This window comes from Chrysemys picta, chromosome 12 (genome assembly GCF_011386835.1).
Source record: "Chrysemys picta bellii isolate R12L10 chromosome 12, ASM1138683v2, whole genome shotgun sequence".
Lineage (NCBI taxonomy): Eukaryota > Metazoa > Chordata > Testudines > Emydidae > Chrysemys > Chrysemys picta.
The window spans coordinates 50,500,834-50,528,779 of NC_088802.1; the positions used below are offsets into that span (position 1 = coordinate 50,500,834).

The window sequence follows — 27,946 nt, forward strand, 5'->3', positions numbered from 1 at the left end:
TGTAAGTTCTTTGGAGCAGGAACTGTCTCTTGCCACATGTACGCATTCCACCACCTGGTACAATGGCCTTCTGGAACCTGACACTAAGGCAATACAAATAAGTAATAATAATGTTTATCAAAATGATGGCATGAGAAAAAAACAAATCTACGCGGCAAATTGTAATTAGGAGCATCTTTTCAATTTGGGGGATAAAAGCTCTGCCGCCCCAACTTCCATCACATACCTCTGCTTTTCTTTACAAGAGAGCTCAAATTAATGAGTTGTATTTTACAGCACTGCCAGACAAAGTTAATAGAGGTGACACTGGAGGGCATAAACTTATTAAATAATTTCAAAGCAATTTACCCGTGATACCAGCACAATCACTAAGTGTATAATACGTAAATTCAATAAATGCTTATACAATGCTTTAAATATTTAGAGCACTTAATAAACCCTCACAATACTCCTGTGAGGTAAGCAGTTATAATCCTCATTATATAAATGAGGAAAAGAGCACAATACAGCCCTGATTCTGCAACGTATTTAAGCACATTCTTAAATGCTTTTGTGAACTAGGGCCTAAATGACTTATCCAAAGCCAGCACCAATGTAAAAGCTGAGATTAGATATCAGGAATTCCTCACTCCTAGTCTCTGGGTAGAGTATGCAGCCACTCTTATCTTTGTATCTTATCTGCCTGACTAAAACGGTTGTTCGTATGGGCCCCATCATCTCAGGATCTGAGAACCTGGCATAAAATTAATAATACATATTTCTCTTCCTTCCCAGCCAGTGCAACAAATAGCCTGATTAGCTGATAGATTTTTGCCTGTGTGAGCAAGAGAGTGCGTTGTGAGTCTGTGCGTGTGAAGAAATTATCAAGGGAAAACTCAGTTGAAATAAGTTTTGCATTTAGTCTGTTCTGTGCTCATTGTTCTCTCTCGCAAGTGTCATGGTATATTGCCAGCCGCTGTGAAAGTTCTGTCTCCTGCACTTATGAACCTCCCGCTATTGACTGACAGTTTTATTGTTCTAGTAGAAGATAGCTGTCCTGAGGGGAAACGGCTGCAGAGGGAGACGTGATCTCTTACGTAACAAGGGCCAATCCCGTGGACAGCTTTGACTATCAACACAGACAGGGCCAGCTCTACCGTTTTTGCCACCCCGAGCAGCGCACCGAATTGCGGACGGCGGGGGCAGTCCGTGTGCTGTTAGGGTGGCACGCACGTTTCCGTGGTGGTGGCAATTCGGCAGCAGCGCCTGTCTTCAGCTGGAAGACAGAAGCCGCCAAATTGCCACCACGGGCAGCTGAACATAGAAGCTGAATTGCCGCCGCCGTGGAAACGCACATGCCGCCCTAACGGCACACAGACAGCCCCGCCGTCCATGGCGGCAATTTTGCGCGCTGCTTGGGGCGGTAAAAACACACGGACTGCCGCTCCTTGCAGATTGCCGCCCCAAGCACCTGCTTGGAATGCTGGTGCCGGAGCCGGCCCTGACACAGAGGCCCTGAACTGGAATCTGAATTTAATGAGAAGTCATTAAGCATTATGGGAAATGGGGAGTAAGTGGTGGGTGTCACACACATTGGGTAGGATTCTAATGTTCACATACTAAAATTGTGATAGGACGAGAGCTGTATGCTACAATAAATTAGCAAATTTTATGCTCGTGCTGCATATTTTGAATGCAATACATCAAGTGTCCATTTGGAGGAACTGTGGGACTACAATAAATTTGCAAAGTAAAATAGATAACCTGATGGAATCAGGTCTATTGTAATCAGCATCGGAGCTGGAAAGGAATCATATTAACCTGATCCTGAGTTTGATGTTTACAATTTCTTTTTCTTTTATATATGTTTTTAAATTATGAAAGGAGAAAAAGATGTACAAAACAAAAGGTGCAACATAGGGTACAATCCCACTTATTCAACAATATTTTTAAGAGATTTGCACTGGAAAAATTAGTCATATTTGTCTCATAATATAAATTAAGCCATTGGGCACCCTAAACTAAGATACTTTTTGCAACTTGACACATTCTGGATGTGCACACATCCTTTCCTTTGTGTCATATACAGGCATGACATTTTATGGGAAGGGAAGGGAAGATTCAGGCTGCATCAACCTCTGAGGTTTTCAGAAAAATGAAGCACCTCTTATTGTGATCGGCACTATGTGAGATATGAGAACAAACAACTGAATGTCCATACACAAATTAGCTTTCCAGATAGACTATTTTTAAAACAATATTTTAATCGAGCAAGCTATATTTAAATGACAGTATTTAAAAAATAACATTTTTAGACTTTTTTTTTTTTTTGCCATGCTCCAACTAGGAAAATGGATCAAAATAATAAGAAGCAACACGTCCAAAAGAGCCTAAATCTTGAGAGGTGCAGAGCATTAGCAAATCCAGTGAGAGATGTAGGTGTTCAAACACCACTCAGAATCAGGCCCACAGTCCTTTATCATAGAATCATAGGCCTGGAAGGGACCTCGCAAGGTCATCTAGTCCAGTCCCCTGCACTCATGGCAGGACTAAGTATTATCTCTAGACCATCCCTGACAGGTGTTTCTCTAACCTGCTTTTAAAAATCTCCTGTGATGGAGATTCCACAACCTCCCTAGGCAATTTATTCCAGTGCTTAGCCACCCTGACAGTTAGGAAGTTTTCCTAATGTCCAACCTAACCTCCCTTGCTGCAATTTAAGCCCATTGCTTCTCATCCTGTTTTCAGAGGTTAAGAACAACGATTTTTCTCCCTCATCCTTGTAACAACCTTTTATGTACTTGAAAACTGTTATGTACCCTCTTAGTCTTCTCTTTTCCAGACTAAACAAACCCAATTTTTTCAATCTTCCTTCATAGGTCATGTCTTCTAGACCTTTAATCATTTTTATTGCTCTATGTAAAGAGATACTACCTCTTGTCTGAAAAGATTATTGCTCCTGCAAGTAACTTAGGCAGCATATATTCACCACCTATTCTCTATACAAGCAAAAGTCCATTCAAATGAATGAAATATCTGCATCACTGACTTCATGACTTTTCAGGGTAGAAATAATGGATATGTTGAATGAGTGCATATACTGTTCCACAATAAGATGCCAACCACGTGATACACGTAACATGATACATGCTAAGAACGGTACTTAGTCCATGGAAACATGTCCGATCAATTCTTACTTTAAAAAGTAAACTGAATATATAAAGATAAATTAAAAAAAAAGTAAAAAATAGACTTTTCCTGGCATGTGTGTAGTAAGCTGCAGCTTGACAGGAGTTTTGCATCTCTATCTATGCTCCACTTAACAGCTGTTCTTACTGTTGGTTGCTGGACTTCTCCAGGACTGGTGTCAGGATGACCTCAGTGGAGGTCCTATGTCTCTAGAACTTATTCCTTCTTGTATTCTGCCATAGTCTAAATTTAGCTTCCTTGCACCAGTCCCCTTCTCCTCTCCATTTAGAGGTATCTGAGGAAAAAAGCACTTGGGAAGATGAAATGTGCGCTGATCCCACTCCTCTCTACAGCCTGCAAGAATAATAGGGCAGTCTGGAAGGCAAGTGGAAGGCTCTGAATGAGACACGAATTGCCTTCTGCAGCCCACCACGTCAGCTCTGTCTGAGAGGACTTTAAAGTTGGGGAAGGGATGGCTCCAGCTTTATGGCAATTTTCTCCATTCTCAGCTGCTCCTTTTCTCTTATCAAATCTTCGTCCATGAGGCAAGGGAAAGATGAAATTTCTCTCTCAATCCTTGAAGAAATGAGCCATTGTTACTATAATTTACTGTAAATGCTGTTGAAAGGCCCAGGAGGGCTTAAAATTGGTACATTGCCCTTAACTGAATCATTGCAGTAAGATATTGTATGGTCATTAGTATTCTAAGGACTCAGCAGGACATGAGTGAAATGGGATAAGCGAAGGATGGAGCAGCAGCCTTCAGTAGGAATCTCTCAAGCTAAACATAATTTTTTAGCTCAGTATATGTAATTTTATTAATGTGCTGATAGCTTTGGAGCTTGTACAGTTCAGGCCTCTGACAGAAACAATTTCATGACTTTTATTCCTAGAGTCGAATATGAGACAAGTGAGGAGCTGAATAAATGCTATTTGCCCTGGACAGGATGTACACTATTGGAAGGTTTTCATTAAAACTCCTGTGAACACACCTGCTCAGTAATTCTTAACACCGTGTTCTCACCCTAATTCTCTGTGTTCAAACTCTACCTAGGGATGCTTAGCGTGAAACGCAGCAGAATTTCCAGATATTAGTTACTCTGATGCAGAATCATTCTCTGAGGCTTAGATACGGAGAGCTCCCTGGAGAAAACAATTACTGAATAGCCTTGGCACATGCTGCTGATCTAGGAGGCAGCCTGGACAGCTAGGGGACAGGAGAGTAAGTGCAAGGCTATTTCTTTCCTACCTCTCACTGCAGGAAACACTGAATGGGGAGAAAAAACAACCTTCCAGAAACAATAAAGGAGGAGTTCAAAGATTAACTGGGAAGGAAAAGACATAACTGTCTACTAAACACAGGCTGTTAAAGAAAAAATGTCATTATCTTGCTCCTTCTTGTTTTAAGAGTTCTGGCCTATTTGTATTTTTGTCTGCATAATTAGTACCCTTTGACATCTTTTTTCAACTGATCAAGCATTTCTTTTCTTGAGGGAACAGGATGATGATACTTGCACTGAACTGAGAGCGTAAAGAACTACCATCTCCGTGGTCCACCTCTTCGATGGCATCCTATTTTTAACAAGACAGATCATGTTCCTGTAACCGGGGTGTCAGGCTGCAGAAGAAATTCCCCTCTCCATTAGAGGCATGATATTTTGTGTATGGCTAAAACAGAATAAGCCAAATGGAAAATATCCCTAAGAAAATGAATTAAGAGTTGTTTTTGGAGACCACCTCTCAATCAGCATGCACTCTGAGAAAGCCACAGTTTAATTAAAAACAACAAACAAACATACTTTCTTCTCTCCTTTGTGAGACCCTTTACAAGCTTGAATACTTGAATGATACTAGGAGGAAGTGTTCTGTTTTACAAGGTAATAATAAAGGTCTTGAGATGCTAAATAAGGAGACCAAGAACAATTATCCTGGTAAGGGATGAAGATAACTCCCTAGGAGAGTTTGGTAGCTGTGCTAATAGCATCCTTCTTTTACGGGACCAATATAGGAAAATGTTTAATGGAATACGTATTCTCTCTTGCCTTTCCCGTTCTGCCTGTCACACTTATTGGAGCAGAGTTATGCTGTGGCGGTCAGCAGAATAGTATTTATAAGAACAGAACAGTATTAATAATTCATATTTTAATAATTATCCTTTCCACTTCTCTATGAAGACTTTCATGAAAGAATCCAATAACTGTTTTGAAAACATTAGCTAAAGAGGCCTCACTATTCTACCATGAGAAAGGTAAGCATTTATCCCCGTTTATAGATGGATAAACTGAGATACAATCTTTTCCAACGCCACAAAACAAGCTAGTTATTGAGTTTGAATTAGAACCCAAGAGTGTCTTGGCTCCCAGACATCTGCTGAGGTTGTGCTTTTCCTCGAACTGCTTACCATGCATCTGACAAGCCTTGCAGCCTGCAAGACTTGTCTATTGGCAAGGTTTGTTTTGCTTTATAGTCCTGTACTTGTATTCTATTCATGTGAAGAACAAATGCACTTGCAAAACTGCTCCATTGTGACCCTCTATCATAATTATCACATTGAAATGTTTGCCCTATGGAGCTACTTGCAAAACTCAATTATATAATCTAGAGTTACCATACGTCCGGTTTTTCCCGGACATGTCCGGCTTTTCGGCAATCAAACCCCCGTCCGGGGGAATTGCCAAAAAGCCGAACATGTCCAGGAAAATACCGGCCGGGCACTTCCCCTCCCACGGCTGCTCTGCTCTCCCCTGACTCTTCGGCTCTGGTTAAGAGCCGAGCTGCCCGAGCGCTACCGGCTTCGGGCAGCCCCCTTGCCTCCGGACCCTGAACTGCCGGCCGGGCACTTCCCCTCCCGGGCTCCAGCTGCTCTGCTCCGGCGGCGCAGGGTCCGGAAGCAAGGGGGCTGCTCGAAGCCAGAACGCTCGGGCAGCTCGGCTCTTAAACAGAGCTGAAGAGTCAGGGGAGGAGCAGAGCAGCCAGAGCCTGGGAGGGGAAGTGCCCAGCCGGGGGCGCAGGGTCTGGAGGCATGGGGGCTGCCCGAAACCCGAGCACTACCGGCTTCACGGTTTGCCGGGTAGCCTCCAGACCCTGCACCCCCGGCTGGGCGCTTCCCCTCCCGGGCTCCAGCTGCGCTGGGGAAGTGCTGGCCAGGGGCGCAGGGTCTGGGGGCTGCCCGGCAAACCGTGAAGCTGGTAGCGCTCGGGCAGCCCTTTTCGCGTGGCTGGGAGGGAGGAGGGGGAGTTAGGGCGGGGACTTTGGGGAAGGGGCGGAGTTGGGGTGGGGCCAGGGGTGGGAAAGGGGCGGGGCCAGTGCCCCATGGATGTCCTCTTTTTTTATTTTTTAAATATGGTAACCCTATATAATCAGCACCAAAATGAACTACTTATGCCACACTTCTTTTGTGGCAGAGGAAAACAATTCTCGTTCTAATTTCCATGTAGTCCATCACCACTACAAAGTCCTGTAATGTAAGACTTTTCTCTAACAAATGACTATTCCCAGCCAAGTTAAATCCTCTTTTAATATCCTGTTGGAGAGCAATGCTCACTTATTACTCTCACATTTACTGGATCCTGATGCCGTAATGAGTGCGGAATATGAAAGTGTCTGCATTTGGTAGGCGATCTATCCAACAAGGTATAGAAGAGTGATTCATTTTCCTTATATTATAAGGTGAAAAAATAGCTAATTTTAATGTGACCATTTTCTAATATATCCTTTCATGCCAGTAAGAAATTTACCATAGTCTCTGCTACCCTTTAATAAGAATTTGGAGCTACTGGAGTTTCTCTACTTTAAATTCACACCGAGAAAGATGTACCTTTTTTTATTCCACAGCTGGAAATCTCCTGGGTTCTATTATACTGCCTCACTAGAATATATTATTAGTTATCCCCCTTTACACACATTCGCTTTTGTAGGATAGGATACCTTTTCAGAACAATGTGAGTTTTGACAGGGAAAGCTGTCCCCCCTTCCTTGGGGGGAGGGATAGCTCAGTGGTTTGAGCATTGGCCTGCTAAACCCAGGGTTGTGAGTTCAATCCTTGAGGGGGCCACTTCGGGATCTGGGGCAAAATCAGTACTTGATCCTGCTAGTGAAGGCAGGGGGCTGGACTCAATGACCTTTCAAGGTCCCTTCCAGTTCTAGGAGATAGGATATCTCCATATATTATTTTTATTATTATTTTTAAAGCACTTCCTTTGCAATACGAAATTGCCAGAAGATGGTATCAGATCCTTATTCAATTACCTGTGTTCTTCAGTTTATATTTTGAAATACTTTCATAGGGTTATATTAGATGTAGTTTAGTTTGGGCATTTGTAGCTCCTTAAGGAAAACATTCTGCTACTACTTTATGGTAAAAGCAAACTTACTACGGATCTAAGTGGGAATCACAAGGAAACAGCTTAGAAGAGCAGGCCCACTCTACAATGAGCACAGAGGGCGTTGGATTCTGGGATCACCAGAGAAGGTTGAAGAGGTCACCAGGAAACAAGAGAAAATGTGCAATTATATTCTGTTACAGTACAAATCCCTCTCACATGGAGCAAATCTTCTGGGAATCACCTTGCTCAATGGCAGTTACTGGCAATTCCCAGTGACAGTTGGGAGTTACAAGCTGGTCAAGTAGACAGATTGCTCACACACATTCATTTTTAAAATCACAGCTGGTACCTTGCAGGCAGTAATAAAGTAGCAAGTCCTTTATTTCAGTGATACTCTCGGCGCAGAACAAAAATTGAAAGCAATGTTAATGAGGCGGATGCAGAAAGATTCTAATGTGAGCTCACTGCTAACCTCACCTGAACAGGCTGACTTTTTAAAATAGGGATAAAATGAAAGGGGAACTTTTAGAGGAGACAGAATTCTGACAAGGACCCAGAAATTAGTCAAAATTCGCCAGGTTGCATCAATGATGTGGCAGAGTCGTGGTACTCAGCTGTTTTATACTTGTAAGCTTTGTGGCTTCCCTAACAAAAACTTGAACATTCACAGCCACTAATGTAGCTTCTCTTCGATTAGGAAACATTGACCCCAACAGCCAGGAGTAATTTGGAAAAGTTGGGATTAGGGGCGAGGAGAACCCCACTAACTCATAGCAAGGCTATATTACACACCTGGGCAGCCGTCCTCTGCTCCTATCTTCTTCAAAGAGCATTCCAAGGCTCCTTTCTTCTAACACAAGCCTCATTATATACAAAACTCGGTCCTATATTCTCCATAACTGAGGAACGTACACATACAAAACTGAATATAATGGATGGTAAAACAGTTTTTTTTTTAAATTGAGAAGTTTACATAACATTAGGAACATAAGATGACAGCAAGTCAGTGGCACCCTGGCCCTAAATAAATGAGTACGTCAATATGGCAATTCTTTGTTATAAGATGCTGTCAAGTTCAACTCCTAGCAACTGTTAGGCCAGAGTTTAGAATCTCAGTAATGTGACAATTTTTTACATTTCAGTGCACCACGCAAGGTTATTTTCTCACAATGATTTCCATTAGCTCAGTATAAAAATAATTTTAGAAGGGGGGGCGGAGTCTGATTCAGCTACCTACAGATTCACTCACTGCACAACATCAGATGGTAAGATTATAAAATGGGATCAGCAAAAAACAGAACAATTCAAGAAAGGAGCTGTGCTTTCATATTCATCAAATATAGATGTGCTCTGAGTGGAAGTCAATACAATACAACAAGCAGCAGGATTGGGAATAATAAAAGTGTGTTTAATAACAGCAACCTGCCAACAAACCACAATGTTAACAATAAGTTAATAAGGAAAAGGATATATAGAGCTAACTGAAAACAATTCAAGAGATTTTCTAAACAAAGAGCAACAACAATAAACACCCAAGATTTACTGCCTTCAGGTGCATTGAAAAGAAGAGCTCTAAAACCTTTTTCCTTAGTGAACCATGGATTGCAAACTCCAGGCCATCTGAAACAGAATTAGGTATTAATATTTTAGAACTGCCACAAAGAAGCATGCCTTCTTGAACGAAAGGTTAGGTCAACAAGATTTTAAAAAATGCGGTATTTAATTGTAATGTGTGCATAAACTTATTAAATCCAGTGAGCAGAGTAGTGCAGTATTTCATTTGTCATGACTAGGACCTTGCATTTGACGGAGATGCTGCAACTGCTGACAGCTGTTGAGCTGAGGAATTCATAAATCTTTCAACTTGCATGCAACACAATTACCCCAACAGGCACACAAGCTCCTAAACGAAAATGGAGAATTGTCCTGGCTACTGGTTTCAAATCCACTTCCAGGGTCAACATGACCCTGCAACCAATTTCAATTTCTGACCAATGATAGATGTAATTTTTTGTAAGATCTTTCAATCCAATAGTTGTGCTCAATGGAAGGGATAAAGAAAAAAAACACCAGAAAAAAAGAGAACTTTTTTTTTCTTCTACCCGCTCCCCAGCCTTTCCCCACCCTCCCCGAAAGGAATGCTAATTGTCCCAGTCTCCCACTGACCTCTCAAACTAACACCCTCTTCCTGCATTTGTAAAACTCATAGGAAACTAGTTTCTAGGCATTATCCATTTAAGAACTTGCTAGTTTCCTCAGTGTTCAGATCAATAAAAAAAATTGAACAAAACCTTTAAAACATGTCAGGGTTTTCTTCCCACTGAACCTCTGGAGTGGAAACTTTCTTGTTTCACAGCTATATGGATGCAACACTGTCAGATACATTAAGCAAAGGGAGCAAATTGTGGAATCACCTACTAATGTATTAAAAGCTCTTTTGTGCCATCCAGGCTCATCTTTTGATTTCTCTGTTTGCTCTCCAATGTAATTAAAGAAAATTAATTGTAAAGAAAAATGTAAAGCAATCCAATTAACTGCTATAAATAAATTACTGTATGTATTAATAATATATTGCTCCTCTATGAGATCCTCAATCTGCAGAACTCAAAGAACCTTCACAGGGCTAATGACTTAAGCCTTCCAGCACCCCTGGGATTCACGGGAGAAAAAAATTATCCTCATTGTACACATGAGAAACTGAGGCACAGAGCGATGAAGTGACTTGTCCGAAGTCATAACAGAAACCAGTGGCAGAGCTGGGAATAAAAACAAGGTCTTCTACTGACCAGTCCTCCTTAACCACAAGCCCATCTTTTCTCCTCATGGTTTTGGGATCACTTTTAAAATCATCCGCCTTCTACACATACAAGAAGAAAGTAGAGAACAATTAATTTAGATTTCACCTGCGAAACACATTCAGTTTTGCGGCAACCTCATTTCCTACAACTGTCCCAAGTGATTTGCTTCTTTCCATTCCTAATTGACACCAAATAACATTTTTTGGAAAGACAGTGTTTGGAAAACATGATGTGAAACCTCACTTATGAATCTACTCCAAAGCCACTGCTTTAACTTTTCAGCGCAAGAAAACATTTCCGGTGCTAATTTCATAGCAATTAATATTACCCTTAGAATGATAACCCTATAATTAGAAGCAATTAAAATACTGCTGAAAAATGAGCTGCCCTGTCAATGTTGATTTCTCTTCCCATTAAAGCCAGGACACTGAAGCAGAGCTTTACAATAATTTGCTTCCACTCTTCTGAGGGGTGCTACTGTTTTGCAGCCCTCCATGACAATTGTGCTCTTTTCATTTTCATGGTTTGTTTCAGATGTGCCAATAAAGCCAATGTGAACTAATCTAGTTAGTCTCAAAGATTAGTAGGCTTCAGTAACGCATTCATCAGCCTGTAGCTGACAAAGAAAAATAGCTTTTGCCTGATCACTTAGGACCCTAAGTCTCGTTTTTAAAAATGCTATCCAAGGTCTTCACAGAAAAGAAAGGGAAGTACAGATTTTCACACAACTATGCACCTCCTGCAGCACATCCACATCCAGTGATTCAGCATCAGAAGAAACTTGTATTTTAACTGCAGCCAACAGGATCTAGCGTGAATCATTCTCCTCCATGGGAGATAAATCACTGCTGAATGCATATTTAACATTTAACTGAACTCCAGACAAGTGTGTAAAGTGGAATTGGAGCCTTGATGTAAATAACTACATTATTTTCTATTAGGAGAGCATGAACATCTTCTCCGCTATTCCTCTTATGGTCAAGCTTTGTGCTTTTCTAATAGACCCCAATCTTCAGTGTGCTATGATGAAAAAAAGCTACATAATGGAAAGTCAAGAGAAAATAATGGCTCAAATTTGGATCAGATAACAGAGCAGACTTTGACAGTGTCCTTTTATTTGTACCCAAAGCATTGAGCTACATATCTAAAAATATTTAAGAGCGCTAATTGCACTTCATATCTTTTTCCTCTATTTTTTGTAAATGAATTGTGTGTTCACTGTTAAGCAGAGCAAGGGCTCACTAGATACAGGCGAGTCTCATCTTATGCGCATTTAACATGCGCGAATTCAGCTTTACGCGGTCGGCAAAAACAAAACAAAACAAAAGAGAAAAATAACAATTTAAATACTGTACCTGTAGTGCAGGTAATTCTGCCTGCCATTACACTCAATGTAATTTTGACTATACGCGATTTTCGCTTTACGCGCTGACAGCGGAACGTAACCCCAGCGTAAGATGAGACTTGCCTGTACTAGTCACAAACCACAGGATTTAAAGCCTGTTCCACCCATATAATGGGTGTGAAAGGGTGTCAGCAAATGTCCTGCTAAAGAACAGACTAGAAGAAGGGCAGGCTTCAAGCTTGACATAATCCTCCAAACAAACTCTAGGTCAGGGGTCGGCAACATTTGGCACGCGGCTCGCCAGGGTAAGCACCTTGGTGGGCCAGGCCAGTTTATTTACCTGCTGACGCGGCAGGTTCGGCCGATCGTGGCCCCCACTTGCCGCGGTTCGCCGTCCCGGGCCAATGGGGTTGGCGGGAAGCCGCGGCCAGCACATCCCTCGCCTGCGCCGCTTCTCGCCACCCCCATTGGCCCGGGCCGGCGAACCGTGGCGAGTGGGGGCCGCGATCGGCTGAACCTGCCGTGTCAGCAGGTAAATAAACTGGCCTGGCCCGGCCCAGCCCGCCAGGGTGCTTACCCTGGCGAGCCGCGTGCCAAACGTTGCCAACCCCTGCTCTAGGTCATGCCTATTGAATCCTCCCTTTACCCCTGATCACCATGCCAGACAGACCAGAACGTTTCCTAAACTGTGGAAGTAATCCTAATCGCCTACCCATGTGGTAAATTTTACAAAAATATCCTGGATTTTTGTAACATCTGGTCATCCCAGTTTATCTGAGCTGTGGATGAAGACCATGTAGGTTGGGTTGCTGTTTAAGAAATACGTATTTTTGTTTACATCCTGATAATGGTAAACAAACATTAAATCAAACCTCAGGCATCTTGGTTGCACAACAAAAACCTACACTCTGTTCCAGAAAGAGCAACATAACTTAAAGCAGTCCAAGAGCCCTTTAATTATCTCCAGATTTACTCAGTTTTAAACAATTAGAGCAGCAAGGACATCTTACATTCAGAGCGCAATCTGCATCTCCAAAATGCTTTATGAAGCCTCTCCATGAAGCTCCAGTAGAGTGCAGCCTGCTAGGGAAGGAAAGTGGCTACTTGGCACTACCTAGTGCACAGCACTCCGCTTAGCTTAGAGTGTATGGGAGGTGAAATTGTGGCTAAAACACTGGGGTAATTCCTACATAATTTTTCATAAGTGCCACAAGGTCTGTAATCTGCATGCAGACCAACCAGGAGCTCTGCTTTTAAGGTCTCATCTTGACGTCCCCACTAAATAAATTACATGGAATTAAATACAGTAGATCTACTTCTGAAGGACTGTGGCAATCCTGCCAATGTTCTCCAGGTTGCTTAGATATTTTAAATGCACTGTTTAAGCCACTAGGCCATTGCCATCTGGTTCAGTTCCCACTTCCCCTCAATACTATTCAGTGGTGCAAATTACCACATTAGCAAGTATAGATATGCAATAGCCCCTTCCCAAACAAAAGCCACCTGAACCTCCTTATTGTCTTTCTAAGTATAGTACTCAAAGCCACTTAGGGTATGTCTACACTACCCGCCGGATTGGCGGTTAGTGATCAATCGATCGGGGATCGACTTATCGCGTCTAGTGTAGACGGGATAAAATCGATCCCCGATCGCTTTGCCGTCGACTCCAGAACTCCACCGCCGTGAGACGCAGAAGCGGAGTTGACGGGGGAGTGGCAGCGGTCAACTTGCGCCATCCTCACGGCCAGGTAAATCGACCTAAGATACGCCAACTTCAGCTACGCTATTCGCTATTCGCGTAGCTGAAGTTAGCGTATCTTAGGTCGATCCCCCACCCTAGTGTAGACCTAGCCTTACTCAACAATACTGACTCACAAACTGCAATCTACTAAGGAGCACCTCACTAAGAAATGTCACCCACAACTCCTCTCCCACAATAGCTATCAATGCTGAGGCAGGAATGGTTGTTAAGAGTTCTGTCTATTTAAGGAATTTATGGGATGCCACCATAGGTGCCGGCTGTACATTTAACAGCACAAATGTTTTGCAGGCAATCCAAACAGCGCACTGTTTGGAAGAATACAAAAACTCTGCAAAAGTTAAAGTTATTTAGCAACCAAAACAGGATGCAGGATAGGAGCAGCATTTGGGAATGCCAGCCCAAGGGGTTAGTATTTATCAAAATAAATAAGTAAACAAAATTTCAGGCCAAGTCCTGTACAGCAGCTGCCAAGCATCCCTTTTTTGTACTTCTATGCCTGAAGTGTCCTGATGATGTATTCATCCAATTCTTTGAGGCTCGCAGCTGTGGGACCCTTCTTGCCAGCTCTTGTGAAAGAGCTTTCTTCCAAAGCTTTTTATTTGACTCATTTTAAAGGCAACGTGTTACTGGGAGAAGAGGTATTAAAAATGTGAAATTTCAATAAAGCAAAAATATATATACCCAGCTTCAGAAGTTGTTTTTTTGGGGGTGAAAGACACAAAAAAAGAATCCAAAATCCATATGTCTTTGGTTGGTTAGTTTTGAAAAAAAAAATTTGCTTCCAAGGACCAAATTGCCATTTTTATTTCAAGTCATTTTCTGGACCCATGACAATGGAAATGCTGACAAGCCGTTAATTGTAATAGCACAAGTGGTACCACAATTATTATATACATTGAGAAACTATAACAAACATTTGCCTTTGCAGCAACAGAGCTATTAATTGTAGGATGGAAATGCTTTCCTATAAACACATGAGCCACAGTATTTGACAAGTGCACTCACTAAAATGGTGATTATGAAAAAAACTTGACTTGAAACCGATTTTTGGGGATGTTCCACAATGAACAAATTCTGAAAACTTAACAGCCCACAACAAAAAACCTTTTACAGCTTTGCTGTCCTCACATTTTGGAAAAGTGTTTTTCAAATAAAAATCTGAACTGTGAGGATTGATTTATACAGTTATATTGTAGCACCTCATTATGTCCAAGTCTTGTAAATAACTTTGATAATCTATAGGGATCATAAAGTATGATACTCTTTACTTTCTGATAATACACAAATGTAGCGTAAATGAGCTGCAGTGTGAATGAATATTGCCTAAAGATAATATTGAAAAAACATATCAGTTTTTTTTCTTGTTGTTTAATTATATCTTAAAATGTTACTATCGGACTAATATCTAGAGCAGTGGTTCTTAATCCACAGGCTATTGGCTGCTTGCGGCCTAATCATCACACAGCTGCAGTTCATGCGACATCCTCAGGGCCATACAGGTAGTATATATATTGTGTGGAGTGATGTTACACCACATATTCTTCATAGAAATATGGTTATATGAATATGGCATAACTAAGATGTTTTATTCAAGGTGGATCATGTGAGATATCTTTGGAAAGATTATGATGAATGTGATTATCCAATTTGTATGCATGTATCATTTCTGTATCTGGAGTTAGGAATATTAACTATGTAACAATTACAACTGCATATACACTTGGGAAACGCCCACCAGACAGTAAGCAATCAGCCTTGATGGGTCGTTAGAAAAAGACAACGAGTCTTTAAAGATGTGGATCTTCCATCTTCTTGGAGTTCTTCCTGTGGACATTGCAAATAAACCTGGTTTCATGGTTGCTTCAACACTGCAAGGTCAGGTAATGAGATCACCTGATGCAAAATACCATCTTGGACACTGCTGGTACTTTTCCAATGGAAACAAAGGCCTTACGTAAATTCTATTTAAGGCTGGGAGGCAAGGCCATCAGCACTCTCCCTTCACTGCCTTCCCACCCAAGAAGAAAGATTGCTAAAAGTACCTGAGGAGACAAAGGAACTAAGCTGATGGAAAGGCAAGGGCTGAGTCTAGACTGAGACAGAGGAGTCTAGTCTGTAAAGAGAAACAACAAACTCTAAGCTACAGAAACTCTGCATCCTGCCTAAGCCATTTTGTAACCTGTTTCTTTAGAGAATCAAGCTTAGTTTGTGTGTTTTGTTTTATTTGCTCAGTGATCTGCTCTGTTCTGTTTGCTATCCCTTGTAATTACTTAAAATTTACCTTTTATAGTTAATAAACTTATTTCTGGTTTATAACGTCACCCAGTTTGTGCAATTCATATCCGGGGTGGGGGGAAGAAACTGTGCATATCTCTCTCCACATCGAGGGAGAGTGCAAATTTTTATGAGCTTGCACTGTGCAGACTTTTCTATACAGTGCAAGACAATATTATTTTGGGTTTACTCTCCAAAGGGGCTGTGCACTTGAGTGCTGGGCAATTTCTTAGCTGAAACTTCCCATAGAGACCTGCTTGCAGACTTCGTATGATTCTACAGCTTGTGCGTCCCTACCTGTGTGTGCGCTGCCAGAGGCCGGAGAGCCTGATTCAGCAAAACAGGGAGAGGGAGCCCAGGCTAGTGGAGCAGGCAGGCTCAGTGAATACTCAGTACATCAGGTGGCATCCCAGACCGGGGTGTGTGTGTATAAGGGTCTAACCTGTCACAATATACATTGTGTGGATGTGGCCCGCATAACACAAAGAGCTGCAAAATGTAGTCTACTATGGTAAATAGGTTGAGAACCATTGATCTAGAGAGACTGAACATTTCAAGCAGGTTTGTGAATTATAGAAATATAGGGCTGGAAGGGACCTCAAGAGGTCACCTAGTTCATCCCCTCCCCCCTATTCCTGTTTGTCTAACCTGTTCTTAAAAACCTCCAAGAATATGGATTCCATAACTTCCTAGATGATTCTCTTCCAACATGTATGCCCTAGGTGTGATCACTGAGCCACACGGCAACTTCACGGATCACATTCTTCCGGGGCCTGTCCATACAGGCTGGCTCAAAAGCTCCCCACCAAACTTTTCTTGAGAGCATCTCTGACCAAATCAATTTTGCGTGTGAACATAACCACCTAATCAATTCCATAGTCCTCAGAATCCTAATTCTCAAATTTACTCTGGTGCAAGCCCCAAGATCCTTTTCATGAAGGTGAATAAGTAGGGCGTAAGATGCCCTTGAAAAACCCAGGCAGAATTTATAAAATACGGGGTGAGCACGAAAGCCAATTGGCTTGACCTGTCCATGGGAGGTGGAGGACTGGAGTGTCAGGGACCCACAGCTGACTCATTGCCTTCTGCTGACTGAGCTAATGAACCCGGCCTCCTGGGCTGAAGGCTCTAACTGGCACAGTCTCAAATCTCAGCAGATCTAGATGCCTGGCTGCTCCATCGTGTTCCACAACCACAGCTGTGTTTCTGGTCCTGCCCTCAGATCCTTGTTTCTTGTCCCTGGCTTCCTGCTCCTGTTCTGGCTGATACTCTGGTTCCAACCTCTGGCTCCCGGCTCCAGCTTGCTCCCTGGACGTGATAGTCAGATTCTGACCACAGCTTTGATGCTTGGCTCCTGATTTCTGGCCCTCAGCTCTAGTTTGCTCCCAGGACTTGACATATGGCTTATGAACATTGCTCTGACCTCTGGCTCTCGCTCACCCTGACTTGATAACCTGTCTCCTAATGCTGCCAGTAGGCCTGTCTAGCTCTGTTTCAACCACTACACCGGCCTCCTGCCCTGAACACTAGACAAGCATGTCCACAGCCCAATCATTACACAGAGAAGAAGGAGAGGCCTGGTTCTTGCCTTGCCAAGTATGTGCTTCTGCCTTCCCCTCCCTTTTAGGCACTGTGTCTTATCCCTGCAGGTCTGACAGGGATGCTATTGACTTCAGTGGAGCCAGGATTTCATTCTAAATGTTATGGCGCCTCAGGCCTGTTCTGCTACATACGCTGGTTCCAGCCTTCTGCTCCTCTACTGGCAAGATAAGTAATTATGAATCCCATTCAAAAAGATCCACCATTCTTAGAGGGAAAAGTCTGTGATTAAACTGGACCAAACAGTGGTAAAAACGCAATGATTGCTCTCTTAAAAAGTCAGGCTTATTGACCCTCTCAGAACATCTATTTTATGCCACTAAAAATCATGGATGTAGGGAGAATAAATACTTCCAGACTTGTAAGATAGGACCCTGTTTTTGGCTTTGACACAGTTAGCTCAGTGCACCTGTTGTTTTCTTCCTTAGTAGTTCCAGCCTTCTGTAGACCTTCTCTGGCAGTAAGCACAATCTAGTGAATATTTATACAGGCCAGCAGATCCTAGACTATCTGCTATCAATGTCTAAACAAATGTGACCAAAGACTCATTCTGAAAGCCAATGTAATTCTGCTTTACAGGATACTATGCTTGGGGAAAAAAACACCTTTTCCTTCCATGTTAGAATTTAAAATGTAAAAAATTTTGAACGATTTTTGTCAAATGCTGGTAAGTATCTTTGGGTACATCTACACTACAGCGGGGAGTCGATTTAAGATACGCAAATTCAGCTACGTGAATAGCGTAGCTGAATTCGACGTATTGCAGCCGACTTACCCCGTTGTGAGGACGGCGGCAAAATCGACTTCTGCCGCTTTTTGTCGGCGGCGCTTACTACCACCTCCGCTGGTGGAGTTAGAGCGCCGATTCGGGGATCGATTGTCGCGTCCAGACGGGACGCGATAAATCGATCCCCGAGAGGTCGATTTCTACCCGCCGATTCAGGCGGGTAGTATAGACCAGACCTTAGACACATGAAAAGCAGTTCTGAGACTTTCCACTACACCCTAGGGCCTATTATTGGCTCATCCCAGAAACAATAAGTAATGAGAGAACCGGAAAAAAATTGTTTTAGCTCTGCTGAGCAGTCAGAACCTAGATTCTGCTTAGGTGAACTATCTAAGACTCCCAGTCTTATAAAACTGGGATAGAAATATTTTGAGATTTAGGTGCAGTAAAGTTTTTGAGATGTTTAACCACAATGCTGATGCTTAACAAATAATTGTTTTTTTATGCCCAGTGCCCATTGGATGCAAACTGCAAAATATTTTGTCTGAATTCTAATTTCAATCACGGTATCAAGAATCCACAGGAGACTAAGGACATGCAGATGCAATATATTCCTGCATTCTAGACAATCGTCTATCTAAGATTCAATATATTCAGTATTCAATATAAGAGAATTTGAGGAAAGCATCCTTTTAAAAAAATTGCTCCATCAATACATGGCATTGGCAAACCTAGATTGATAGCTGAGGTTAATGACTAGGGAAAGAATCACAACTGTGGCAGCAGCAAGTTCTTTGTTGCAAATTCTGCAAGCACATCTGCTGCTGTTCAGCGTATCAACTCAATTAGGATAGTGAATGAGAAAATGCCAAAGAAGAAATTCTGAGCAATACACACTGTTGACTTGGGATGCTGTCCATTTTCTACTTTAAAAAAAATTATAATTATTTTTAAGAAAAACACTAAAGCGGTCTTTCAGAAGAACAAGCTACAACCCATCTACCTTGGATTTAAACCGATTATTATTTCTTCAGTTTCTCCTGTGCTGCTAGATAATTTTGTATTTCAAATCAATAGTCTGTTTTGCCTCCCTAATGAATCTCCCTGATAGAGTCTTTTTGTCCATTTAAAATATTTTTAGCTTGCTATTAAAACGGATAGAGACAAGATATGGACAGGAGAGCGGGCAATACAGATTTCTGTCCAGCACATTCCTAATTCTTATCAAAATGCATTGTGTTGTTATACATAGTGAATTTTTTTTTGGATATCTTTATACACCTGTGTAGATAAACTGTTCCTCTTCATTGAGATGTGTATACATTGCAGTAACAGACAAATCTTTCAAATTTGTGACGGGTTGGGTGAGGTAATATCTTTTATTGGCCCAGCTTCTGTGGATGAAAGAGATGAGCTTTCAAGCTACACAGAGGAGCTCTTCTTCAATACTCTTCTTGCCTCTTTCACCCACATAAGTTGGTCCAATAAAAGATATTTCTTCACCCACCTTATCTCTCTAATAGCCTGGGAGCAACACGGCCACACCACCACTGTAAACAAATAATCATGTGCACATCCGACCTTGGAACCTCACTGAAGCTGTCCAGTTCTGCTAGTCTTATCTAAATACAGTAATACCTCCTGTCCTAAAACGACTTCTGTTTTTTCCTCTGGGAAACTTTTCTTAAAACTGAGACACTTGAAAACTACAAGTATTGTATCTTCAATACTCAGGGAATAAATGATTGAATCTGCTCTGTTTCTTCAACAGGATGATGCATGTGAAAAGAACCAGCAGCACCTGTAGAAGCTACAATCATTTTACCCTCTTTGAAACTTTGAAGAGACATTTATAATACAAAAAACTAACAAAGAATTTGATCCTGCTACACTGGAGTCAATGGGACTTTTGTTATTGATTTAAAAGAAAGCAGGATCGGGCCCACAATGCATAAAAAGATGAAAATATTAACTAATGTCTATAGGTGAAGGCTAATTGGTGAGTTGGCAAGATTTTGAAACTGATCTTCTGCACTTCCTTTAAATTCAAGTGTGTTTCTTTCTAGTCGAAGTACCATGAGAGGTTAAAATGAATTAATTTTGAGTAGCAGCAAAGAGTCCTGTGGCACCTTATAGACTAACAGACGTATTGGAGCATGAGCTTTCGTGGGTGAATACCCACTTCGTCGGAAGCATGGACATTCACCCACGAAAGCTCATGCTCCAATACGTCTGTTAGTCTATAAGGTGCCACAGGACTCTTTGCTGCTTTTACAGATCCAGACTAACACGGCTACCCCTTTGATACTAATCTAGAGTAGTTTCAGATACCAGTTTCCAGGCGGGATACTAAAACAAGTTATTGTAAAATAAAACTACTTGTTATCAATACACTGCTCATTGTGCAGTATGTGAAAAGTCTTCAAAATCGCCTTAGTTTCCAATTACAATCCTATACTTTGAACTCTGGTATAACTGTTTCAGGACATCTAACTAATGCTGAATGTCAACTTCATCCTGGGACCCTAATTCAACAGAACTGTTAAGCACATGCCTAAAAAAGTGGTTGCTTAAAATCATCCCTATTCAACAAAGTAATTAAGCATGTGCTGAAGTCCCACTGAAGTCAATGGGATTTAAGCATGTGTTTTAAGTGCTTTGTTGAATCATTTTTGCAGGGCAGCTTTAAAGTTAGGTATTTAATCATGTGCCTTTCTGATTAATGACCTACATTAATACAAATATTCAATTTCTTCAGTGTTATGATTTTCAAATCAATTCCTCCTGATGTTACAGTTTAGACACCTTGCTACATCATTTAAGAAATGCCTTCACTATTTAGTGAAAGTAACATGACCTAAATAACAGCACCTCGGAGAAGTTTACTCCTCCTCCATCAGTGGGATGCAAGTGGAAAAAGTTAGCTACAATTAGTCGTCACATGGCTGCTATTCTGATCTTCTGTAGTTATATGTTATCCTTCTCTTTCCTTCCTTTCCAGTGTCTTTTACAAGATTTAATAGAATACTGTGTAAAATATTCTGGTGTCAAAATGATGAAAAAAATGTAGGTAGATAGGTATGGGGAAAATTTTGACAGTCCTGTAAAAGTCTTGAAGATTCAGAAATGTGGTTTCCTTTACAATCAATCATAGACAGCCTGACAAGAAAACCCAGAATGTGTGTTCTAACTTATTCTGAAACATAAGAAAAAGTGAATAACTAAAGGTAATATCCTTTATCATTTAATGTATTTTTGGTAGACTGCACAGTCTGGCATCTAAAGGGGGCAAGACTGATGTTCAATACCTACATATGATGAGAGCAAAACGGATACTTCACTACAACCATGAAAAAAAAGAGAAAAATGGAGACATCCTCACATCCCTCCAGCTCTGCTTTAGCCTCAGAACTGAAATTAATTCCCCATCACAATAAAGCGAGCAGCACTCTCATCTTAAAACCCAAAGGATCACAAAGTTCATATTCTGAGGGCCAATTTTTCCACTAACTGTTTTAACTGTAAATGTTTCTTACATGTTTGCTTTACAGATCCCATCACTGGAGGAGTCCTGGTCATTTGGGTTGAAATCCTGGTCCTGTTGAAGTCAATGGTAAAATACCCATTGACTTCAATGGGGCCAGGATTTAATCCCTGCTTATTACTGTAGACACTTCCCAAATGACGTCACATTTCATTATTTCTATTGTTTTCAAATAACATTGTACATTTAATTAGCGGGGTCTGACATCTGTTTTTATTAGTGTCTGGAAAATGAGGACACGACAATTTATTTGGGTTTTAGATATATTTTACATATTAATTCAACATGATCTTTATGACCTGTGAGATACAGGAGAGAAAGGATCAACTATACCACCCCCCCATCTCCTCCTCCTTTCCTACTCTCCACACCACGAGCTCTTTTAATGTAAATACATTTTAATCTGAACTGTACATAGTATTCTGGATGTGAGAACACAAATAATTTACTTTAAATAGGAACGAATTGTAACATTTGTCACCATCACATAATGTACACTGCTAGTCACTCCTAGCTAAAATATAAAAATTAGAAAAATTATCAAGGAATGTGTATTTTATGTTTGTTAATGTCTCAGTTGGTAACTAAAGGCCAGATCCCATTCTCTGATATGCATGAGGAAGCTCCACTGAAGTTAACAAAAGGAATATGTGCCTACTTGAAGAGAAATCTAAGCAGTCTCTTGCCACCCCCCCCCCTTTTTTTTTTTTTTTTTTTTTATATAAAGTAAATGAGGCCCAGCTTTTCTGAATGTTTCAGGTTACTGTTGGTTACCTGAAAAATTGATTTCATAGAGATTTTAAAGTTAGTGTTCCTGCGTTTTAATTTAGAGCCACTATTATTTCTTTGAACTATGTGCGTATCTATTATAAACTAACCTGTTCTTTTAAATAATAACATGGCATTTCTTAGACTAAAGTACATATTGAATGAAATCCTTGCCTTACTGACATTAATGGGGTGTTTTGTTCTTTACTTCAATGGGCCTAGATTTCATTCACAGCACATAAATAGGCTACAAATAATGCTGAACACAACTTATGTTAGTTATTCCAAAGCCCAGGAAAGTTCAAATTAAACCCTTCTATTGTCACCAATTCTCAGAACGCCTTTTTTTTACCTGTGACTTGCAGTTTGTCACCACTGACTTCAACTTTCAGATAAATCCTTCCTCTTTTCTCTGTGTGATCCATTCCACACAGACTTGGGACGTTTATTACACACTGTTTGTGAACATTCATATCGCAAGCTGTGGATCAGGAAAGAAAAGGTTCAGAAAATGATGACATGTATGAAAGTCAATATATTTATGCTAAATACATATGGTAAACATGAGTGGTAAAATTATTCTATAACATCTGATTAATCGTTGGGGTTTTTTTTTAACCAACCAAAATGCAATGGCTCTCCTTATAAATATTATTAAAAAACACTGAAGTATTAACCACAATAAAAGGCTCAGCTTCAGTCACCTAAAAATGTGACCTTATTAATGGAATGTAAAACAGACAAAATGAAGAGTCCATGGAATAAAGACTTGATCCAAAATATTAGAACGTTTGCTATAAATTACTGTAACCAATACAAAAATTGACAGTTTGCTTATTGATACAGAACTGTAAATATTTCTTTTCTAATTTCCATAATACTAGCATGGGGGGGATGGAGAGAAAATGAGAGAAAAGGCTGATCATGCAGATGTAACAGAGGAAGAGATGTCAGGATTTGGACATGACCTGGATATGTGATCTAGAGAGAAGGCTGTGGAAAATCATATCCATATTACCTACCTTGGTGACAGTTTAATGGTGCTGATGCCATCAATGACAAAGAAAAGGGTGAGTTGAAGGTTTGGGATGGAAGATAAGGAATTACAATGTTAATCATGGTAAATTTAAATTATGATGAGAAATCTAGCAAGAGATGTTAGAGACACAAGCTGAGATGCAGAATTTAAGGTTAGAGAGTCCATGCCCCACCCCTGCCACCTCAATAAATATTCTGGGAACAGTGAAAGAGAGATGAAAAGAACTGAAGACAACAAAGTCAAGGGGGGGGACAAGATTTCAAGGAGATGATGACAAATCATGTCATCAGCACACAAGAGATCAAGGAATATGAGGATGGACTAGAGGGTGCAATATGTGGCCAGGAAGAGGTCATTATGAACATTGACATGGAGTGGAGCAGGAGGTAGCTAGTTTGGGAGGAATCTGGGATGACACTGGAGCAGAGGAAATCAAGGCAATAGTTGTAGGACGTGCATTTGAGGAGTCTGGAGGTGGGACAATAGGGAGAATGGCCAGCCCAAAGCATGGCTCTGTTGTGACAGTACAAATAATATTTATGCATTTTAAACCATTTTTTGTTTTTTTGCCACCCTTTTACACATCCAAGGGTGATTCCTTTTGCCTATCTTTTGGGGTACAGATTCCATACAAATTATGGTTGTTGCAGGAGTGACTATGAAATACGGGACCTTAGCTAGCAGCTGGGCTGAACCAATGTCTCCACAAAGGATGCATCCTTCCCATACCAAAGTAGAACAAGCTTCAGAACTGCGACGGCAAATACACTTTAGCCATATCAAACTCAATAGATTCCTTTTTCTATGGTTTGCATTAGCATATTTTTACAGCATTTTTCCCACTGGAGGAGGTTTGGCTGATTTATGTTGTTTTACTGAGAGTCTTCAATAATGAAATATTCATTTGAATATACAGTACTGTAATTAACTGTAATTGAAACAATATTTTTCCAGACAAAGGAAAGAGGACGCTTGATGCCTAATGGTTTCCCTTATTATCTAAAAGGCCATTTTAATAACTTTAGAAAAACTTACTTACTGTCACATTTCATCCCTTGATGTAGAAGTCCATACAGCAATGATCCACAATGGTCACAGAACGTTGGGCTTCCATATGTGTGGATTTTAAACTTGTGTTTGCTTCTGGGATCCTAAAGAGGAAGCAGAAATAGGTTTTTAAGTAATGTCTAAAACTGCAAACCAAATTTCATCTATCACTGTAAATGTTGAATACATTAGAGGTCCACAGTTTATGTAGCAGAAAAGCACACTATAGAATACAGCGAATTCACCAGGTACGTGCTAGTTGAGTGAACCTAGAGTTGGTACAGCTATCAATCTGCAATTAAAACACACATTGACAGGAGCAGGATTGCATACTAAACAATAGGATTTAGCCTTCGATGAACATGACATATACTAGATATCTTTATTCACAAGTTGTGACTAATTACATTTAATAGCAGTCATTGCTTCAAATGAAGATATGTGATATTTGGGAAAAAAACATGTTTTGGAAGTTTGTTCTGAACATGGAAAAAACTACTGTAAAATCCGAATATCAAAGATGATGTTCAAATATTGTAAATCTGTAATCTGTATTATTATAAAGGAAAAGGGGCTCATTTTAACTTGACACATGCTAAATATTTTACTCAGACTGCTATTCCTGACTGAATTTCCAACTAAGAAATTTATAGCGATGAGACATCTTAATGGCACTGGCTGCTTGGAAAAGATTTCTAGTTTAGGGTCAGTGAAATGGAATACACCCAAATCATTTAAGTCAAACAAATACAGTACTGTAACTCCAAATAGGGTTGCCAACTTTCTAATCGTAGAAAACCAAATACCTTTGCCCCGCCCATTTCCCCAAGGCCCCACCTCCACTTTCTCCATCCCCCCTCTCTCCGCCACCCTTGCTCACTTTCACCAGGCCATGGCAGAGGGTTGGGGTGTGGGCTCTGGCTGGAGGTGTGGGGCCAGGGATGAGGGATTTGGGGTACAGGAGGGGGCTCTGGGATGGGGCCAAGGGGTTCCTCCGGCTGGAGGTGCAGACTCTGGGGTGCGGCCAGGGATGAGTAGTTTGGGGTGTAGGAGGGGGCTACGGGCTGGGGGGTAGGGGCAAGGGGTTCAGAGTGTGGCAGGGGGCTCCAGGCTGAGGCAGGGGGTTGGAGTGTGGGAGCGGGTACGGGATCTTGGCTGGGGGTGTGGGCTCCGGGGTGGGGCCAGAAATGCGGGGTTCAGGGTGCAGGAGGGGATCCCGGCTGGGGCAGAGGGTTGGAAGTGGATCAGCTGAAAAATGACTATGATTTTGAATCTGAAATTAATTACATCATCACTCTTTTTTGTTTGTTTCTTTCTTTCTGCCCATTCTCTGACTAACTCCATGGAGAAAGGGATTATGCAATTCTAGATCCTTCTAGCATTATTACAACTTTAATGAATACCTAACTGTCATGCAAGGACTCCTTTAACACAGCAAATAGCTACATCTTAATCTAAATGCCACCCTCAACAGATAGGTGTAGTTGATTAGGCTGCTGCCAAGTGGGGAAAGCCCCAGCTGTAGAGAAGAAGGCATTTGATGACAGGCACCAGTTAGCTCCTCCTTGCCCCCTCCCTCCCACCCTTACAAAAAGTTTCCTTCTGTGTACATTTTAAATTAATACCAATGGTCATATTATTTTACATTTAGATTATTACCATACAGTCAGCAAAAAATAAAGTACCATGTCAACTTAAACTAAGCTCGCTAGTAAAGGTCATTTCCGCTTTTCAGCTAATACTTAAGAAGATTCATAAGAATACAACACATGAACTCAGATTTCAAGTTGACAATATATTACATTGATTGTTGTTTATTTCTCAGCCTGAAATATGTTATGAAAAGAAATGCTGTACATATTTATTTTGTGGATGCTGTCAGTCTAAATTGAACTACACTCACAATTTTCCAGAGAACATCTGTTTGTTACTTATTAAAGATGTAACCAATGGGATCTTGTGGTATGGGGTCATGGGAATGTGACTTTTCAGAACGTTATCTGAAGAATAGAATCACACAGTTCCTCTGAAGGAGGAGGAGTGCACAGTAATATCAAAACCATTTAAAATAAAGTTTCAATGCCAACTCTTCATTCTATTTTTAATTAGCAAGGAGCAGGGGTAAATGCTGCCTTAACTTGTAATTCTATATAAACATTATTTTGCTAACCACTGTTGCTGTTGCTAAGGTCAATAAATCTATTGCTAAGACTGACACTAGAGAGGCACTTCTTTTTAAAACTCGTGTTAAACATCTGCCATAAATGACATTTATGACTGACAGATTATAAAACTGTAAGTATAAGGGAAAAAGCAAATACAGGAAATGATCATTGTGAATGCTTAATTAATCATCTGCTGTACCTATAATACAGGTATTACACTAAAACTGTAAAACAAGTATTGTCAAATAGTTGTTGTAGCATGGAAATACTTGTACAATATACTTTATCTGTAGATGTATATTGCCCCTGGCTGGTACATAGGAGTCGAAGTGATCACCTGCCAAATATTTACAATTATCCTTATACTTATTGTCTGTCACTGTTGATTCTGCTCCCAATTCTCTTTAAATCAGGTCGATAAATTCTTTGTTGAATTTAGCTATTAGTTTGCAAATGTTGAAGTCCTACGTTATTTGATTTTATAGTTTCATATTATATAGTTAACTCCATTATTTTACCCAATTTCATTGCATTTTTATAGTGGCTTAGTATGCTTTAAGCACTCCTGATTTATGTATAAAACAACAAATAAAATATAAATAATAAAAATACAGTGTTGGGCTCATTCTATACATGTTGTAATTGTGCAATACCTTTGTACTTTTTTGTTTTATTTGTTAAATTACTATTCAAACATTTGGGCAAAGCAGGATTATGCCACAGAAATTGATCACGTGGTTGCCTTGGTTATCAGCAGTTGATTCAATACCATGTGCCATAACTAGAAAGCTTATTTAACCATACAGAGCACCTTTTTTTATCCATTTTGATTACACATACATGAGTTTAATAGTGGGACACCAGAGATTGCGCCATTAAACTGGATAGCCCTGATCCTGCAACACTAATACATGTGCTTAACGTGACTATCATGAGTACTCCCATTCAAAGTAATCATTAAGTATTTGTAGAACCATTTACAGGATCGGGGCCTAACTGTACAGCATAATAACAGTGTCTTATATTAGGAAAGGCTAGACCACTCTTGTCATAAAGCAGCATACCAATGAGCCGTCCATGGGACTAGCACTTGCTTAATCTCACCTAATATCAATGAGTAAAACATTTTATGAAACTTCCAAATGGTCAAACATATGAGCCAATAGCATGCAAACTTGGGGGCAAGTTCTGTCCTCAGATATCTCCAGGAAACAACTACTGACTTAAACAGAATTATGTATATACACGAGGGCAGAATTTGGTTCTCACTTCTTGCCAGTAAAATGCTACAGAAATAAATTAACTAGGATATAAAATTATATGACTTCCACTGGCTTTCACAAATACTTATAAGGCACTCCATTATATACGCATATATAATTTAA

At 40.6% G+C, this 27,946-nt stretch overlaps 1 protein-coding gene across 4 annotated transcripts in view; it reads right to left on the reverse strand.

Moving 5' to 3' along the window:
• PRKCA (protein kinase C alpha) overlaps positions 1–27,946 on the reverse strand; it is a 304,778-nt gene that overhangs the window by 70,370 nt on the left and 206,462 nt on the right. For all 4 annotated transcript variants that reach the window (XM_008167621.4, XM_008167620.4, XM_008167622.4 and 1 more), the window contains 2 exons: positions 24,389–24,500; positions 22,663–22,791 (listed from right to left, as the gene is read on the reverse strand). In XM_008167621.4, the coding sequence (XP_008165843.1) occupies positions 22,663–22,791; positions 24,389–24,500 (241 nt within the window). The remainder of the gene's footprint in view (positions 1–22,662; positions 22,792–24,388; positions 24,501–27,946) is intronic.